The 20,746-nt window shown below is 38.1% G+C and overlaps 1 protein-coding gene across 1 annotated transcript in view; it reads right to left on the bottom strand.

Annotated features, from left to right (window-relative positions):
• Positions 1–20,746, bottom strand: part of LOC134740894 (laminin subunit alpha-2) — a 313,744-nt gene that overhangs the window by 42,732 nt on the left and 250,266 nt on the right. Inside the window, exons 22-25 of the mRNA XM_063673547.1 lie at positions 8,482–8,653; positions 7,360–7,521; positions 6,040–6,224; positions 5,144–5,260 (exon numbers count right to left, since the gene is read on the bottom strand). Coding sequence (XP_063529617.1) covers positions 5,144–5,260; positions 6,040–6,224; positions 7,360–7,521; positions 8,482–8,653 — 636 coding nt within the window. The remainder of the gene's footprint in view (positions 1–5,143; positions 5,261–6,039; positions 6,225–7,359; positions 7,522–8,481; positions 8,654–20,746) is intronic.

The raw sequence follows: 20,746 nt of genomic DNA, 5'->3' as shown, positions 1-20,746 counted from the left end.
AAGGATAGCAGTGGTTCTCTCGTACAACTTAGAGCCCTTATTGACCAAGGCTCAGAAGGCACCTTCATTACGGAGTCTGCAGTGCAACTGCTACGACTGAAGAAAACTTTCCAGCCAGCTAATATCACAGGTCTTGAAAATCAAGCTACACTGCCACGACACGTCGTTAACTTAGATATTCACTCTCCGATAGACACTCACTATGTAATGCAAGTTGACGCTCACGTACTCTCGAAGATTAATAGTTGGCTACCCTCAAAGGAGTTTGACATCTCACAATGGCCTGCCCTGTCCCAATTGCAACTAGCGGACCCTCACATGCAATCGCCGGGACCTATTGATGTTCTACTGGGCGCCGAGGTCTATGCATTTATTTTGCTAGACGGACTTCACAAATATAACGATGACAAGCTTATAGCACAAAACTCGAAACTCGGATGGTTTGTCTCTGGAGCGTCTAAACCACGAAGCGATCTGCCACCTCACAATATTGTAGCACATCACGCACTTATCGAGGTAGATCAACTCCTACGCAAATTCTGGGAGACTGAAGAGTACAAGCCTCATGAAAAACCGATGACACATCTTGAGACACAATGTGAAGAGCACTATAAAGAAACTCACTCCAGACAAGAAGATGGTCGTTACGTCGTACACTTACCGTTTAAAGATGACCACGAAAAGAACTTAGGCGATTCTCGACATATCGCACTACAGAGACTAATGCACATGGAGAAAAGATTTGCAAATAAGCCTAAATTTCAGAAAGATTATGCGGACTTCATAGATCAATATCAGAAGCTGAATCATTTAGAAGATGTAGACCCACAACATAAGCCAACTCACAAAGTCTACCATCTCCCTCACCACGCTGTGATAAGAGAATCCAGCAGCACAACAAAGCTGCGTGTTGTCTTTGATGGGACTGCACAGCCGTCAAATGGCTCATCTCTGAACGACGAATTACTTATCGGACCATCACTATTGCAAGGCTTACGAGATCTCATCGTTCGTTGGCGTACGCACAAGATTTGTCTGCTTGCTGACGTAAAGCAAATGTATCGCCAAATACTCGTCGCTAAAGAAGATGTTGACTATCAGCGCATACTGTGGCGCTCATCTCCACAAGATGAAATCGTCGAGAAACGTTTGTTAACGGTGACATATGGTACGTCATGCGCTCCCTTCCTCGCTATTCGCACACTAAAGCAGCTTGCACAAGATGAAAAAGAGGAATTCCCAGACTTAGTTGAAGTCATAAGTAATGACTTTTATATGGATGACTTACTGACAGGTGCGAATGACGTGGAACAAGCTACTAAGTTACAGAGTCGTATCACACAAGCTATGGCTAATGGTAAATTTGAAATGCACAAATGGGCATCCAACAGTCCTGACGTCTTGAAGAAAATTCCTAGCTCAGAAAAAACAAATCAACCAAGTGTCGAGATCAAGCTTGATGATACCATCAAAGCTTTAGGTATCAAATGGAACTCACATCATGATGTCTTCGAACTTAAGGTAGATATTTCAGAACCCACAGAACGCTTCACCAAAACGTCAGTACTGTCGGATATTGCGAAATCATATGACCCTTTAGGTTTTTTAGGGCCTGTGATTATCACTGCAAAAATGTTTTTACAAAAACTTTGGTTGAGTGGTATTGGTTGGACTGATGAACTTCCGCTCGAACTTGCCACAGAGTGGTCAAGCTACAGGGACCAGCTCTGTCACATGCCAACCTTGTATTTAGATCGTTGGGTTCATACACAATTTAACGGCAAGGAAATAGTGGAAATTCACGGGTTCAGTGATGCCTCTTGTTTAGCTTACGCTGCTGTTGTTTATTTGCGAGTTATCACGCCCCACAGAATCCACGTGTCACTAGTCATTGCCAAAACAAAAGTGGCACCTGTAAAACAAGTCTCCATCCCACGATTGGAACTGTGTGGCGCGGTACTGCTCTCGAAGTTACTCAAAGATGTTCAGCACAGTCTTCGTTTGCCTGAGGAATCTGTCTTTGCGTGGACAGATTCAATGATTGTCTTAGCGTGGCTTCGAAGAAACCCTAGCACTTGGAAAACGTACGTAGCTAATAGAGTCACTGAGATTGTTAATAATGTAAGTAGTGGCCGGTGGCACCACATTCAATCGGCAGAAAACCCTGCAGACGTTGCGTCGCGTGGCATTCGTCCCGATCTGTTTAAAGACTGCGAGCTGTGGTGGCGCGGACCAACTGTACTTCACCAAAGGAATGAATTTGATAATTGTCGCTCACTCTCTCTCGACGTACCAACAACACAACTAGAAGCCAAAGAAAATTCGAAAGGAAATGATAATAAGATAGTAGCACTCAAAGCTGGTGTATCGAATGAGAGTGATGATCGACTTACATATTTGGCTAGATACTCTACTCTGACAAAATTGATTCGCGTTACAGCGTACCTATTGAGATTTGTAAAGCTGTGTAAAGCACACATTGATGCAAAACTGAATCAGATAGTCCCTGAGACTTTTCCTCAGCATCTTACAGTTACCGAATTGAGATATGCCACAAGGGTTTGCATTCGACTCTCTCAGGAATTTTGGTTCCAGGAAGAGTTACAAATGTTGAGAAAAGGCCAAAGGATTCCGAAATCTGATGTTTTGACCCCACTTGCCCCGTTTATTGATGAAAATGGTATTGTTCGAGTTACGGGACGTATACGTAATGCAAATGTACACTTTGATACAAAATCACCTGTCGTTCTAACCTCGAAGTGTCATTTAGCTGTTTTAATTGTAAATGATGCTCATATTCATTGTTTGCACGGATGTCCTCAACTGACTGAATGGAATTCGTTGCAAATATTGGATAATCGGTGCTAAGAATTTAGTTAGGAAAGTTATTCATAAATGTATCCCTTGTTTCAAACAGTCTGCAACACCGATCAACCAATTGATGGGTCAGTTACCTGCGTGTCGTGTAACGCCAGATAAGCCCTTCCGTAAAAGTGGAGTGGATTTTGCTGGTCCAGTCCAGTTAAAATTGTACCCTGGTAGATGTCAACGCACTTGTAAAGCCTATATTGCTTTGTTTGTGTGCACCGTGACCAAGGCCATTCATTTAGAACTTGTGAGTGACTTGTCCACGGCTGCCTTTATTGCCGCTTTTCGTCGTTTCACTTCTAGACGCGGTCATTGTAGTGATCTGTGGAGCGACTGTGGTACCAACTTCATTGGAGCCTCGAAAGAGCTTGACACTATGTTTAGGAATAGGAACTCAGAAGTAGTTGGAGAAATATCTGAGATTTTGGCAAATGACCAAACTACATGGCACTTTATTCCTCCTGGCTTACCACATTTTGGTGGACTTTGGGAAGCTGGTGTGAAATCGATCAAGTCTCACCTTAAGCGTGTTATCGGGCAGACTCTTCTTACGTTCGAAGAGTATTCCACACTGTTGACTCAAGTGGAGTCTTGTGTAAATTCTCGACCGTTAACTCCCATTAGTAACTCGATTGATGATGCTTCTCCAATTACACCGGGACATTTTCTTATAGGTGAAGCTCCTATCACTGTTCCGGAAGAAAGTCTCACAACTGTGCCAGTATCCCGTTTGGATCGTTGGCAATTGCTCCAAAGGATGTTGCAATCGCTTTGGACTCGTTGGAGTTCTGAGTATTTAACAACATTACAAAACCGGTATAAATGGACCGTTACTAATCCTGATCCTGATATTGGAACAGTAGTTTTGGTCAAGGATGAAAGACTCCCTCCCGGAAAGTGGTTGTTAGGTCGTATAATAGACAAGCATCCCGGTAGAGATGGTTTAACACGAGTGGTTACGTTAAAATTAAAGAATGGTACTTTTCGTAGGCCCATTGCTAAAATTTGCCCTCTACCTCTGGATTCTTAACTATAGTCTGTTAAGAAGTTTAATATGTTTTAGTTTTTGAAGAATAGCTCTATTTGAGTTTCACTGTGTAATTTAACGCTTTTACTATTGATTCATGTAGATTTTCACGTGTTGTTAACTTTACTATTCTCGTTGTTTTTGTTTACATGTTTCTTTATGAAGGACAAGTCGTCCTTGGGGGCCGATAATGTTGAATGTAGTAATGTTTAGTTTTTAGAGTTGCCTAATTTCACAATAGATGTCGCTGTTATATCGGCTGCTTCGCGCTGTTAAGATTTTTCCACAGCCCCGTATATAGTAAATTTGGTTTGGGAATAAATGAGTATTAAGTTGTCAAGTGAAGTGTTTCATTACAAAAAGTAGGAAGTGCAGTGCAGTATAGTGAGTGAACAATTAGTATTCAGAAACCGTTAACTTTTCAGGATTATCCTCAGGTTATCCTATAGATAGGTTAGGTTAGGTTTGTTTTATGGCAATCCTGAAAAGTTATGCGTTTCTAAGAAAACCCAAATTATAACTAACGAACACACGTATATGTGTATGCACATGGGTGCAAAATTTCGCAGAATTTATCAATATTCTAACGAATGTCAACAACACCAGCAGGTTCAAAATTATGACAGACGCTGTAATACTGACATAATGCCATTATTACCAAATGGCCCAAACGAATAGAACCAACTACTCAAGGAAAATAATAACAGCTTAGGTTTGTACACTTAGGTTGTTTGGCTCTTCACGATCTACGTTAGACTAGAGAAGTAACCTGCCTGTGGATGACTTCCGGTTCGAACGCCATCTTGATAGTAGCCTCGTGATTAATTCCTTTGTTTTTTGCTCATTAATATTGTTTAAAGTGTAATATCGATAGCTTTATTATATAGTAATCTAATGTAGTAGTGTGCAGTGAATGGAGAATTAATCTCAAAGCGTGTTTAACCACCATTTTGGAGTCAACGGCCGGTAGTCCACGTGCTTCTCGTAAAATCCAGCTATCGGTTTTACGAGACAACTACAAATACTACAATAACTACCGAACATCGTCGTGCTCTAAGAGCATTTGGTATTTCTACCTCTAACCGTGTCTGGCTAGAGCCCTAGAGGCCCATAATTTTATTATTTACCGTACACTGGTTGAAATGTTAATTCGATCCCACGTGGATCCCACTTTGCCGTTGGCGAAATCATCGACAGTATCGATGGAGCCAATGGAGCCATAACTACCTAAAGATTGATTGAACCTGCCTGTGTGCAGTGCGCGCTGCGTCCGAAGCAGAAACACTCGGTGCATCCACTTGGCGAAGCTGATAGTCCAAATGTTCCCGGCCGGCATTGATCGCACTTCTCACCCACTACGTTGGCCTGAAATAAAATAATTACAATTAAAATTATATAATAAAACTAAAAACTAAACTAAAATAAAAATAAAAGAATCCAACACACAATTACGGGAATTCCATAATTTTGGGAAAGAACTGTATTCTTCAAACTGCTAAATTTATTCTTATCCAACATAGCTAAGGTGGCTCTTAGCTATGTTGAATAAGAATTAGCAAGAAAACTCGCTTTCACGTAAAAAAACCCACAGCGAAATCGATTCATCCGTTTGAGCTACGATACCACAGACAGACACAGGCAGACATTAGCGGTAAACTTATAACACCCCTTAGAAATAACTTGGCAAAATGGGCAGTGGCCCAATATCGGCACACTCCTTCTTCACAGTGTCACATATTATGTTCTAAATTCTAATAGGCACATTGGATGTCGATTTGCGGAAAATGCCAAGTAAAATATTATGTTCTATACTGTTTGCTACTATTGAGTCTGACTGCACTTCATAATCTCAACAATTAGATGAAGAATATCCAGACAACTCACATTCAACTTGATAAACGCGCTTCCATACAAATTGTGTCTACTTATGTTTATTGTTTCAGGGATCAACTTCATCATCATCATCACCATGTCAGCCGATTGAAGGCCTCCCCCAAGGCTCGCCACTCCGACCGATTCTGTGCCGCTCGCATCCACCGAATTCCCGCGACCTTCACCAGGTCGTCGCTCCATCTTGTTGGAGGCCTACCGGCAGCTCGTCTTCTGACCAACTTACCAATCTACCTTACAACTTATCAACTTACCTTACAGAAACACTGTCCATTATCATCACACCCGCACACACCATTCTCACAGGTAGCACTCCCGTCCGGATGGCAGTGGCAGGGCTTGCATCTTGGCCCGAAGTGGCCCAGTGCGCACACGTCGCAGGAAGCCCCAGACCAGCCGGCGCGGCACTTGCATTGCCCGGTGAGAGGGTCGCAGTTATCTGAGAATTAAAGAAGTATTTCTAAAAATGTAAAGGCTGTTTCGACGACAACAAAAATAACTAAAGAGTTCCATCGATTTCTCTAGGATCCCGTCATCAGACAGTCGACTAGAAGACAGGGTAGACCAAAGAATTTCCTAAATCGACCAGCCGTCTTTCAGGGAAGATAAAGCCCGACCAGGAATATATGATCACGCGCCATGTTGCGGAATTTCACTGGAACTAATTTAATAAGCATAACAGCGCTCTCTTGACAATGATCATATATTTCTGGTCAAACTTTAGATAAAAAATTAAAACAAAGATGCAATGACTTGAAAATAAACTCCTTTTTGACGTCTGTTAAAGGTCAGTCAAAGGGCACGGCACAGAAACAAACATAAAGCAATTTCATAACCGTTATTAGTCAATTTAGCAATCATGATTGCTCGTTTAACAAGAAACATGATTGCATATTGCTGTAATAAAGTTATCTCGCCGACTAGATAATTTGGGTCACATTCTTAACTATAATTAATAGCAAACTTTGCCCTTTTCGTTCGAGTTTATTGATATTTTTAAATGACACCAATTGAATAGATTTAGATGTGGTAAACGACAAAAGATTATTTATTTATTTATTGATAATAACGATACAGCTATCATAACAGTTGCCCAACGCTGTAAACTAGAGACATAATAATATATTTATAAAACTATTTCTAGTATAACATAACACAAAGTGACTTTAATTAAGTCATTCTCATAACATCATGGAACACATCAATCCGGGTAGCAACTTGATTGAGCGTGCGGAAGGCTCTTGCTCACGGCGCCTCGTGCAGTAGGCCGGAGCTGCGCGCGCGCGGCACGGCTAGTAGCTGCGGTAGGCGTCGGCGCCACACATAGGTACCGCGAGGGCGCGCACAGGTTCACCGTGGCCAGTACCTCTGGGTTACTGATCTTACCGCGCAATCATTTAAATATATAGGACGCTGGAACAAGCTCCCGCCTAACCTCCAACTGGTTATACCCAACCATGAACCACCATAAACTTTAAACATGGCAAAAATAAGTGGTGTTCTCGACAAGCATACTTTAAGCATGGAACGCTGAAGCTTATAGTGTCACATTTTCTCGCCGCCATTACACTTACCAGATGCGGCTCCGGGCCCGCAGGAACAGCGCTTGCACCCAGCAGGCCTGGCCCAGAAGCCGGGGGCGCATTGTTTGCACCCCGGACCTCTGGAGCGGGGTGGACAGACGCAACGCCCGTTTTCGGGCGAACACACCTTCCCGTCGGAACAAGGGGGGCAGGCTGGAACAAAACTAGCAAGTTACACAAGCTGTAATATGACTTAAAAACGTCGGTTATTCAAAACAGTATGTCGAGTTCCACTTCACCAAATATAGCTTTCCGAAAGAAAGTGTAAACTCTATTACGTATAAGTGTAAGTGAATCGCTAAAATAATACACAAATAGGTCTATAATATACCTCTTTTTTTAAGCTTTAGAAAAAAGGTAAACAATCTTGACGTATCTTTTTATTGAATATCACTTTTGAAAAATAAGTCACGGCATATATGCAACAATCATAATCAAAATACGATCATTTACATTTTTTTGCTTTCATAAGTAATAGTTACTGATTTTTGAAAAAGTGTTTTTCAATTTGAAATTTGAATTAAAAGACACGTATCTTGTTTACCTATTTTCTAATGCTAATAAAAACGAAGTATAGTTGAAGAGTCCCCTCGATCGCTGCATGACCTCTCTCTCCCTCTCTACCCCTCTCACTTTAACATCAGATACTTACGTAGACAACCATTAGGCCCGAATCCATAGTATCCTCTAAGGCATCTATCGCACGAGTCCCCTCCGACGCCCTGCGCACACGCACATTGCCCGATGACAGGCTTACCTCTCTCACCCTCTCTACCCCTCTGACTTTAACATCAGATATTTACGTAGACAACCATTAGGTCCGAATCCATAGTATCCTCTAAGGCATCTATCGCACGAGTCCCCTCCGACACCCTGCGCACACGCACATTGCCCGATGACAGGCTCACCTATCTCTCTCATCCTCTCTACCCCTCTCACTTTAACATCAGATACTTACGTAGACAACCATTAGGCCCGAATCCATAGTATCCTCTAAGGCATCTATCGCAAGAGTCCCCTCCGACGCCCTGCGCGCACGCACATTGCCCGATGACAGGCTCACCTACCTCTCTCACCCTCTCTACCCCTCTCACTTTAACATCAGATACTTACGTAGACAACCATTAGGCCCGAATCCATAGTATCCTCTAAGGCATCTATCGCACGAGTCCCCTCCGACGCCCTGCGCGCATGCACATTGCCCGGTGACAGGATCGCAGGCGGCGGCGCCCGCGCCACATTGGCAAGGTCTGCAGCCGCCGTCTCGGAGGCCCCAGTAGCCTTCCTGAAATGAAGTAAAGATTAAATTTATGTGACTATAATTTTACCACAAATTATTGAAATCTGTTTATTTACCTTTAACGAAAAAGAACAGCTTTACAAACCAGTAGGCTATAATTGTATTGTTGTATGTATTGTACTACCTGAAGCCTGTATCGATTGTATCGAGTTACTATCTGAAACATCCAAACTACTATAGATATGTGAGCCTATAGTAAGTACATACATATACGAGTATGAAGATTTTCTTCGATTTCTTCAAGATCCCATCGTAGTTTTGACTATTCATAAAGAGCAATTTGACTCGATATTAAGCCGATCTAAAATTATACATAGTTGTCTTCGGTTACCGCGATAGTTACTCATGAAATAAAACTATGAAAACGGATTATATCGCGTATATTGAATTTATAATACATCCCGACGTTTCGAACTCTTTACAGCGTTCGTGGTCAACGGGTGACGGGTCAACGGGTGAAATTCAATATACGCGATATAATCCGTTTTCATAGTTTTATTTCATTATACATAGTTGGTCAAACCAAATTGTCAGTAAATAAGAACAAAAAAAAACTATACTCATCCCTTTCCTTTGGGTGCTAGTACTAGTGTAAGACAAAGATAGTATGATTCTCCCTGTCTATGTTTGAAATGAGACAGTCCTTTGACAAACTATATAGATAACATAAAGTTTTCTAGTAGATGAAAGCAGGGTGGCGTTGTTTTTAAATTCATTATTATGCAAATCGCATCACTTCAAACTATGGATGGTATAGAAAGGATGCCAATCTCTTATGGCAGAATTGTTGCAAAAGTGACCGCTTTCAGCTTTAAATAATAGTTCCTAATATCTCCGGTGGCGCTAGTTAGGCCCTGGGACATGAGTATAACATGAACCATATAAGGCAACAAATAACCCGACCAAATTACGCAGGTTGTTTTTGTAGACCTGTACCAATAACTTCTGAGGTTATAAGAATATTAATGTTGCTTATTTTTTATATATAGTTTCCAGACCATATACTAAACCTAAAAATAATATTTTGTGTCATCCTAGGTATTTGCTTAGGTAGAAATTTAGGTATTTCTTTTTTCAATCAGCATTCTGTAAAAAAAATATTCGAGACGAAATTCTTTGTTTCCCTGTAAAGGCAAAGTGGCTTCCGACGTACACACGCATTTTGTGTCATTTTCATCCACGGGTATAATGGCATTTAATAAATACCTAATATTGATCCTAAAACGCCTAAAAAAATATTAGAGTCGGTAAGTGAAGTGTTGTACTTTACAGAACATTGTTATATGTTATTCAAACAAATCTGTGTCAAATTCATCCACCGCTTTTATTTAAAAAAAATTTTTTTCTAATTAACATCCTGTATCTGCCACAAAAAAAAATTCATATTATTAAGTTTACGTCTACAATATTATAATACCACATTGAGACATCATTCATAATTTGGGTCATTTTGATCCACGGTTTTTTTACTATCTGGCAAAATAAAACTCAATTGAGCAAGAAGGGCGTGCGCGGGGAAGGGTACCTACGCGGGTGGGGTGCTTATTATACTTGCCGCAATATCAGCTGGCGACTGAGATCTTAATAATACTATCTCCTTTACCCTTGTTAAGACCAACCAAGAGATGGCATTATGAGCTGTCTCGCCACTTAGTTTTGCGATACAGTGGATTTATTTCATTCGGAGGCATAATTACATTGTCTTATCAATCTTACCGTAGTAGGTATATAAATATAATTAAAAATAAACTGTAGGCTGCACTCCTCATACTGACCAACATTTGTGACGTTCCTAATCAAAAGGTACCACTTTCTCTGACAGGTTATTTGTATAAAGATATAATCAAATTTCGTCTTTATGGTAAACGACAAAGTGGTACCTACCTTTTGATTGAGAATGTCACATCAGCGACTTAAAAATTACTTTTGTTTCGATTTTTAGTAGACTTTTTAAGTTTATTTTAAGACGCAATTTATTGTGATTTTTGTTATGTTTAAGCGTGGCAAGCAACATTAATTACATTGATGATGATGTTCATTAAATACAATATTTTTTCATACTATACTGAACTGTCACCATATACATGAGAATGAACAGCGCCCTCTTGACAATGATCATATATTACTGGTCAGGCTTTAATATGTGTCATAATTTAGTAAAGTCCCCTTTGTGGATTCTAAGTTTCCGAGTTACAGCAGTTTAGTGAAAGCGTTTTTTTTTTAATATAAATTAAGGGTTGAATAAAGAGGAAAGAAAATTTGATTATTTTTGCGCTACGACGCACGGTTTAGGAGATACAGCCCTATAAAGTTTTTTTTATTGTTTTTTTCTTTTTTACATTGTGTTTTTTGTATATTACTTTGGGGTTTCATAAAGGGGAACTAAAATTTAATTATTTTTGCGCTACGACGCATGGTTTAGGAGATCAAGCCCTATAAAAAAAAACTCTTTTTTTTGCGATTTTTTTGTATAAATTAATGGTTACATAAAGGGGACCGAAAAGTTGATTATTTTTGCGCTACGACGCACGGTTTAGGAGATACAGCCCTATATAGATTTTTTTCTTTTTCTTTTTTACGTTTTTAAATCTTAATTAAGGGCTTCTTAAGGGGAACGAAAATTTGATTATTTTTCGCTACCATGCACGGTTTAGGAGATACATCCCTAAAGTTTTTTTTGTTGTTTTTTTTTTCTTTATTTGTCATTGCGTTTTTTGTTATTACTTTGGGGTTTCATAAAAGGGAACGAAAATTTTATTATTTTTGTGCTACGACGCACGGTTTAGGAGATACAGCCCTAAAATGATTTTTTTCTAATATTGTCTTCGGTTACCGCGATAGTTACTCATGAAATAAAACTATGAAAACGGATTATATCGCGTATATTGAATTTATAATACATCCCGACGTTTCGAACTCTTTACAGCGTTCGTGGTCAACGGGAGTCACCCGTTGACCACGAACGCTGTAAAGAGTTCGAAACGTCGGGATGTATTATAAATTCAATATACGCGATATAATCCGTTTTCATAGTTTTATTTCATGATTTTTTTCTCTTTTTCTTTTTTTCGTTTTTAAATCTTAATTAGGGGCTTCTTAAAGGGGAACGGATATTGATTATTTTTGCGCTACGATGCACGGTTTAGGAGATACAGCCCTATAAAGTTTTTTTGTTATTATTTTTTTCTTTCTTTTTCTTGTGTTTTTGTATATTATTTTGGGGCTTCATAAAGGGGAACGAAAATTTTATTATTTTTGCGCTACGCCGCATGGTTTAGGAGATACAGCCCTATAAAGATTTTTTTTTTAAATTTTGCGTTTTTTTAAATATAAATTATGGGTTGCATAAAGGGGAACGAAAATTTTATTGTTTTTGCGGTACCACGCACGGTTTAGGAGATACAGCTCTATAAAGTTTTTTTTCCTGGTTTTTTTTTTGTTTTTTTTTTTAAGTATTAATTACGGGTTTCTTAAAGGGGTTTTTTAAATTATTTTTGCGCTACGACGCATGGTTTAAGAGATACAGCCCTATAATGATTTTTTTTTTAAATTTTGCGTTTTTTTTAAACATAAATTATGGGTTGCAAAAAGGGGAACGAAAATTTTATTATTTTTGCGCTACGACGCATGGTTTAGGAGATACAGCCCTATAAAGATTTTTTTATTGTTTTTTTTTTCTTTTTTTCTTTTTTACATTGTGTTTTTTGTATATTACTTTGGGGTTTCATAAAGGGGAACGAAAATTTTATTATTTTTGCGCTACGACGCATGGTTTAAGAGATACAGCCCTATAATGTTTTTTTTTTTAAATTTTGCGTTTTTTTTTAAATATAAATTATGGGTTGCATAAAGGGGAACGAAAATTTTATTATTTTTGCGCTACGACGCATGGTTTAGGAGATACAGCCCTATAAAGATATTTTTTTAAATTTTGCGTTTTTTTTAAATATAAATTATGGGTTGCATACAGGGGAACGAAAATTTTATTGTTTTTGCGGTACCACGCACGGTTTAGGAGATACAGCTCTATAAAGTTTTTTTTTCTGGTTTTTTTTGTTTTTTTTTTAAGTATTAATTACGGGTTTCTTAAAGGGGTTTTTTTTTTATTATTTTTGCGCTACGACGCATGGTTTAGGAGATACAGCCCTATAAAGATTTTTTTTTTAAATTTTGCGTTTTTTTAAATATAAATTATGGGTTGCATAAAGGGGAACGAAAATTTTATTGTTTTTGCGGTACCACGCACGGTTTAGGAGATACAGCTCTATAAAGTTTTTTTTCCTGGTTTTTTTTTTGTTTTTTTTTAAGTATTAATTACGGGTTTCTTAAAGGGGTTTTTTAAATTATTTTTGCGCTACGACGCATGGTTTAAGAGATACAGCCCTATAATGATTTTTTTTTTTAAATTTTGCGTTTTTTTTAAACATAAATTATGGGTTGCATAAAGGGGAACGAAAATTTTATTATTTTTGCGCTACGACGCATGGTTTAGGAGATACAGCCCTATAAAGATTTTTTTATTGTTTTTTTTTTCTTTTTTTCTTTTTTACATTGTGTTTTTTGTATATTACTTTGGGGTTTCATAAAGGGGAACGAAAATTTTATTATTTTTGCGCTACGACGCATGGTTTAAGAGATACAGCCCTATAATGTTTTTTTTTAAATTTTGCGTTTTTTTTAAATATAAATTATGGGTTGCATACAGGGGAACGAAAATTTTATTGTTTTTGCGGTACCACGCACGGTTTAGGAGATACAGCTCTATAAAGTTTTTTTTTCTGGTTTTTTCGTTTTTTTTTTAAGTATTAATTACGGGTTTCTTAAAGCGGTTTTTTTTAATTATTTTTGCGCTACGACGCATGGTTTAGGAGATACAGCCCTATAATGATTTTTTTTTAAATTTTGCGTTTTTTTTTTAAATATAAATTATGGGTTGCATAAAGGGGAACGAAAATTTTATTATTTTTGCGCCACCACGCACGGTTTAGGAGATATTATATCTATATATATATATATATAGCTATAATAGCTCTATAAAGTTTTTTTTCCTGGTTTTTTTTTTAAGTTTTAATTAAGGGTTTCTTAAAGGGGAACGAAAATTTGATTATTTTTGTGCTACGATGCACGGTTTAGGAGATGCAGCCCTATAAAGATTTTTTTGTTGTTTTTTTTTCATTGTGTTTTTTGTATATTATTTTGGGGTTCCGTAAAGGGGAACGAAAATTTTGTTCTTTTTGCGCTACCACGCACGGTTTAGGAGATATAGCTGTATAAAGATTTTTTCCTGTTTTTTTTTGTTTTTTTTTTAAGTATTAATTGATTATTTTTGCGCTACGATGCACGATTTAGGAGATGCAGCCCTATAAAGGTTTTTTTTTTGTATTTTTTTTTTCATTGTGTTTTTTGTATATTAGTTTGGGGTTCCACATAGGGGAACGAAAATTTGATTATTTTTGCGCTACGACGGTTTAGGAGATACAGCCCTATAAAGTTTTTTTTGTTTTTTTTTTTCATTGTGTTTTTTGTATATTACTTTGGGGGGGGAAGGATTCCGTAAGGGGGAACGAAAATTTTAATATTTTTGCGCTACGACGCACGGTTTAGGAGATACAGCCCTAAAATGATTTTTTTTCCTCTTTTTCTTTTTTGCGTTTTTCAATCTTAATTAGGGGTTTCTTAAAGGGATTTTTTTAATTATTTTTGCGCTACGATGCACGGTGTAGGAGATACAGCCCTATAAAGTTTTTTTGTTATTTTTTTCTTTTTTTTCATTGTGTTTTTAGTATATTACTTTGGGGCTTCATAAAGGGGAAAGAAATTTTTATTATTTTTGCGCCACCACGCACGGTTTAGGAGATATTATATCTATATATATATAGCTATAATAGCTCTATAAAGTTTTTTTCCTGGTTTTTTTTTTAAGTTTTAATTAAGGGTTTCTTAAGGGGAACGAAAATTTGATTATTTTTGTGCTACGATGCACGGTTTAGGAGATGCAGCCCTATAAAGATTTTTTCCTCTTTTTTTTCTTTTTTGCGTTTTTAAATCTTAATTAGGGGCTTCTTAAAGGGGAGCGAAAATTTGATTATTTTTGCGCTACGATGCACGATATAGGAGATACAGCTAATACAGCCCTATAAAGATTTTGTTTCTTTTTTTTTCATTGTATTTTTCATGTTTTTCTTTTGGGTTACATAAAGGGGAACGAAAATTTTATTATTTTTGCGCTACGACGCATGGTTTAGGAGATACAGTCCTATATATTTTTTTACAATGCATGTGCTCGAAAAGTGCGTTTCCTACGGAGCCATATCGTGCGGAAAGTACTGCTTTTCCGCACTAGTGCTTTTTGTTTTCAATTTTTTTTACAGTACATATGGTGCTACTTTCTCGCACTAGTGCGGAAAAGAGCACTTACCGTGCATATGTCGAAAGTTTAAAGGGCCATATGTACTGTAAAACGTACGATACACGTGCGAAAAGGTAATTCGCAACTCGTGTCGATTTAAAACACTCCTTTTAATAATTAAACTTATTTGCCATGACATGTTTTTTTATTTACTCGCACAATGCATAGTAAAACATTGTATGATACACGTGCGTAAAGATGATTTCCGCACTTGTTGCATAAATAGCAATTTTTTTTATCAAAGAATGAAAGAAAGTCACGGTATTAATAACCAAATTTTACTTTAGTGGTACCTTTTCCCTATCACTGTCATAAATGTATGTGGTGTTCACGTAAACGCGATATTTTTAAGATTTCCCTGCGCAATGTTGCCAGCTCGCTCGCAAATCAAACATGTACTTACAGTTCTTTTGCATAATGGTGACATTGTACAATATCTATGAGTTTTAAATAGGTAAAAGATAATTCGACGCATTCTTTGCTTGCTTGTTGTTGTGTTGTTTGCGTAACTTCTTTGAATAAGTTGCGTTAATTTGGCGCACAGGCGAAGTAAACATGCGTTGCGTACGGCAAGGTCACGCCGCGGCCCCACCCTGCACGGCCTCCGTTGCCCATTCAGACCGCCCGCTAGCTTCGTTTGAACGCAAATAATATTTTTGTAATATTTGTTTATGCAGTGGATGCAAGTGACACAAATTCATACATCTTATTTATCCCGCATTTCAAATTAATAAGATGTAAACTCTAATATCTTTAATATTCTTTTGTAACGGTGACAGCCTGTTACAACAAAATCATCAAATATCTTATGAAGCTCTGCCTTAATAAGACACAAAATCATTTAATGGACCTATTTAAACGATTAAATTCGACCTAAGTAATTTTTTTTAACTCTAATTTTTTTTTGTGTCATTTAGAATATTATGACATAGTATCAGATTGCAGCGGACGTAATTGACACAAACTATGTTTTCAAACTAAAAACACTATCCTAAATGCAACACAGTTACATGTTTTCTCTCGAATATTTTTTTCTCCAAGATAATTCAAAATAAAAAATAATTACCACAAAATAACAAATTACTAGAAAAGCAAATTATATATATGACACAAAACAAAATGTAAGATTTACATCTTAACAAAGTATTCATAAGCGAAAACAGAATTGACTTTAATATTTTTATAACCTAGGGGTCAAAATATAGCCAGCGGTACAGGTCTATTGGTAGTATTTCGGTGTATGGTGGCGCCGCCTAATTACTGTTTTTTGATGGACACTTTTCATAAATAGAGATTTGGCTCCTTTATATAGTCTCCATGTTTTAAACAGCTAAAGCTAATCGTCAATTGTCTATAAACATTAAATACCTGTATGTAAGTATGTATTTATAAGCAAGTTTCCGAGTAGAAAGGTGAGCCGGGATCGGTGCCACAATGTCTGTCTTATCCATTATTCAGTTGAGAAACGATGGCGACTTCTTTCAATGGATATAGCGGTTTTATAAAGGTACATAAGTGTAACATTATAAAATACGCTTCCGCCCGCGAGTTCAAGGCTCGGAACTGGTTTATAAAATACCGGTATATACCGATCCGACCGATTATTTCGGTTTTCCTCCGAACTTTCATAAGAACGCGAACGTTTTCAGAACTTCATTGTAACCTAAATTAACCGGTTTATTCGACGAGCGACAAAACACCCGGCCGACCCGGTGGTGTGCCACGTAAACATAGACAACGACATAGGAAGAAACCGGTTTTAATTGTTCTAAACAGGTTAATCTGACAAGAACTTTATGGAAATGTTCTCCTAAAACCGGTTTAAAAGTAACCGTTTTTCGAGCGAAACCGAAATTAAAAGGTTTTGCGCCAAGTACATGATAACGGTTTTGTTTGATATTTTACAGTTAGTATTTTCCTTGTGTTGGTGTGGTGAAAAAAATTGTGTTTCACGCGGTGCCAAAATTTGTTTAAAACTCGTGCCTTGAAACCCTCGCAACGCTCAAGTTTCCATTTTTCGAAATTTTGCAATCTTTCGCTTGCTCGGGTATCAATATTAGCACGAGAGGTTAAACAACAACTTTGTCTAAAACAAATAACTAATCTTCAATCCTATAATCCAGATCTAATAATAAAAATATCAAGTCATACAACACATTTAGTTTGACGACCGGTCTGGCCTAGTGGGTAGTGACCCTGCCTGTGAAGCCGATGGTCCTGGGTTCGAATCCCGGTAAGGGCATTTATTTGTGTGATGAACACAGATATTTGTTCCTGAGTCATGGACGTTTTCTATCTATTTAAGTATTTGTATAGATATTATATAAATCGTTGTCTGAGTACCCACAACACAAGCCTTCTTGAGCTTACCGTGGGACTTAGCCAATTTGTGTAAGAATGTCCCTAAGATATTTATTTATCAACTTTTCAACATGTAATAAAAGTAAGTCGGACACATACAGTAGGTAATAACAAATATTTCGATACAGCTGCTATTTTCATACGACACAGATTCTAGCGACCATGCGAGATGACAGGGGATCAAAGTATCATACAATACGCGGTTAACTGGACCAGATAATTCTAGGAATATAAATGTATAGTGATTTTGTTATGTGTGACGTGTGACCATACTCTGTGTGTGCATGTTGCGTCTAGTGCCTAATTCGTCTGTTGAACATTGGAGATCTAGACTGCTGAGTAAAATGATACTAGTGGACTGTAAACACTAAATTTATTTGCAAGTTACAAGATTAATTTTAACGCGACGCGACATGTGTCGTTCCGCGAGCCGTTGTTTCGAATCTTACGTCCCCCCGCGGACCGGCCCCCGGGCCCGGCGCCGGCTAACCGGTCCGGTGACGTGAAGGTGGACGTCATCGCTGTTGCTTGGGGAGTTAATTGATGCGGTGGCGGGTTTGTCGCCAACATATACTCCCGGCGTTGAAGAGCTTGGGTCTTCAAGATCTTGGATGGGTAGAGGACAAATTGTGTTGAAGGCCCGACGAATGACTCCCTTTTTCGTCTTTATGTCGGCTACTCTTGCGATGCCATCTCTGCCAGGCAGCACTTGGACGATGCGGCCGAGCAGCCACATAGGCGGCGGTAGATTCTTGTCCTTGATTACTACCATGGTTCCGACGTCGAGTTTGCCCCTTGAGCTCTGCCATTTGGTTCTCTGTTGTAGACCAGAAATATACTCAGTGGAGAACCTGTTCCAGAAGTGCTGTTTCAGGAACTCGATGCGCTGGTACCTTTGTAGTGAGGTAATCTTTCGGTTAGTAAGCTGAGGGTAAGGCAAAGACGTGAGAGGCCTTCAACACAATTTGTCCTCTACCCATCCAAGATCTTGAAGACTCAAGCTCTTCAACGCCGGGAGTATATGTTGGCGACAAACCCGCCACCGCATCAATTAACTCCCCAAGCAACAGCGATGACGTCCACCTTCACGTCACCGGACCGGTTAGCCGGCGCCGGGCCCGGGGGCCGGTCCGCGGGGGGACGTAAGATTCGAAACAACGGCTCGCGGAACGACACATGTCGCGTCGCGTTAAAATTAATCTTGTAACTTGCAAATAAATTTAGTGTTTACAGTCCACTAGTATCATTTTACTCAGCAGTCTAGTTCTTCTTCTAAAATAAGAGAATGATAAAACTGAAAAAAATATATGATGTACATTACCATGCAAACTTCCACCGAAAATTGGTTTGAACGAGATCTAGTTAGTAGTTTTTTTTAATACGTCATAAATCGTAAACCGCAATTTACCTTTCACTCACGTTTCACATAAAAAATACATTGTTAAAATTATGTAATGTACGGAACCCTCGGTGCGCGAGTCCGACTCGCACTTGGCCGGTTTTTTTCGCGATTTAGTTATTAAGTAGAAACCTATGTAACGAGAGAATTACCGAAGGTACTTATTTAGTTATCCAAAAAATACATTTGCTATACACACAGCCACACTTTATGGAGTCTCAAATGTCGTTTCATGGAAACTAACACATAGAGAAAAATACTTGGTAATTTATGTGATTGAAACGTACATAAATACGTGCGATTAAACACTTCTATTTCTAGGAATCCCTACTATTTAGTCAATGGTTAGTCGCAGACTATATAGTGTGAGATCTATCGCGTCTAAGATGCGTCCTTATCTGTTACATTTGTTATATCTCTAACTAGCGACCCGCCCCGGCTTCACACGGGTAGTTCATCTAATTTACACGAAACCTTAACAAATTATACATTTAAAACCTACCTCTTGAATCACTCTATTAAAAAAAACTGGATCAAAATCCGTTGCGTAGTTTTAAAGATCTAAGCATAATAGGGACAGACAGACAGCGAAAAGCGACTTTGTTTTATACTATGTAGATCACTACAATAGGCATCAGCCTATTTTACTATTAAAACTGGTATGGGGATAGTAAACGCCCGGTAATACACATAAAATAGTTTTTATCAAACATCATCATCATTTCATCCAGACAAAGCCGCTGGAAGAAGCTAGTGTTAAATAAAATTAAACTGGTATTTTAGCTCGTCTATTTTAAAGCAGGGATTTATGGATGGTATAGAAAGGATCGCAATCTCTTATGCCAGAATTGTTGCAAAAGTGACCGCTTTCAGCTTTAAATAATAGTTCCTAATCTCTCCGATGGCGCTAGTTAGGCTCTGGGACATGAGTATAACATGAACCATATAAGGCAACAAATAACCCGACCAAATTACGTAGGTTGTTTTTGGTAGTATTTCGGTGTATGGTGGCGCCGCCTAATTACTGTTTTTTGATCGACACTTTTCATACATAGAGATTTGGCTCCTTTATATAGTCTCCAAGCAGGGATTGTTAATTTTACATATAACTGTGTTATAGTTTATAATCTCTTTTGTGCAGTGTGCAAATATTTAAGTTTTCTATTTCTATTTTTTTTTTACAACAAACTGAAAGCGCAAATATCGCCCCACCTTCTTTATTAAAATAGTAGGTAAGGGCAATTGATATATCTCTATGATTAGGTAGAAAGAGATTTCTACTTGTATTTCTAACCAGAAATACAACCGTAAAACCATCCCCTGTTAGTTGCCTTTGGTGCAACTTGCTTATGAAGGTCCGCCTTATCGAACTTGTCATCGATAGGGTACTTATCTATCAGTAGCGGCGTGTCAGTATATTTGTAGGAAAACCGGAGCTAACTTGTTTTTTTTATGAGCTTTAGTAAAAGTGCCCCCTGCCCTCCCTGTACTCTTTAACCCATATTGCACCGCCTTATTCGAGAAATAAATAGTTTATCTAGTCTAAAACGAGTTGGAAATGATCGACACTGATAGCTAAATGTAACTAATCTATTTAATTTTGAAGAACAGACTATGTTTGTATTATCGTTGCGGGTTCTCTGCCTATACGGCAGCCATTAACCACGATGGCCGACTTCGGTGACATTTAATTGCTACGCAGTGTTAATCTTACAAAGTTAGCGGTACTGCTTGCCAAGTTACCTATAATAATTATGTATATCCAGAAGGTAGGGTTCATCCATTAATTACATCACACGAATTTCAAGGTTTTTTTACCCCTCCCCCCCTAGTGTGACGTCACATTTTTTTCAATGAAATCTGCAAATCGAATTAAGTATTATTAATATTTTATTAAAGTATTTTTGAC

The sequence above is a fragment of the Cydia strobilella genome, chromosome 4 (genome assembly GCF_947568885.1).
Source record: "Cydia strobilella chromosome 4, ilCydStro3.1, whole genome shotgun sequence".
Taxonomy (NCBI): domain Eukaryota; kingdom Metazoa; phylum Arthropoda; class Insecta; order Lepidoptera; family Tortricidae; genus Cydia; species Cydia strobilella.
Note: the sequence above shows the minus strand (reverse complement) of the source record. Positions and strands in the feature narration are given on the sequence as shown.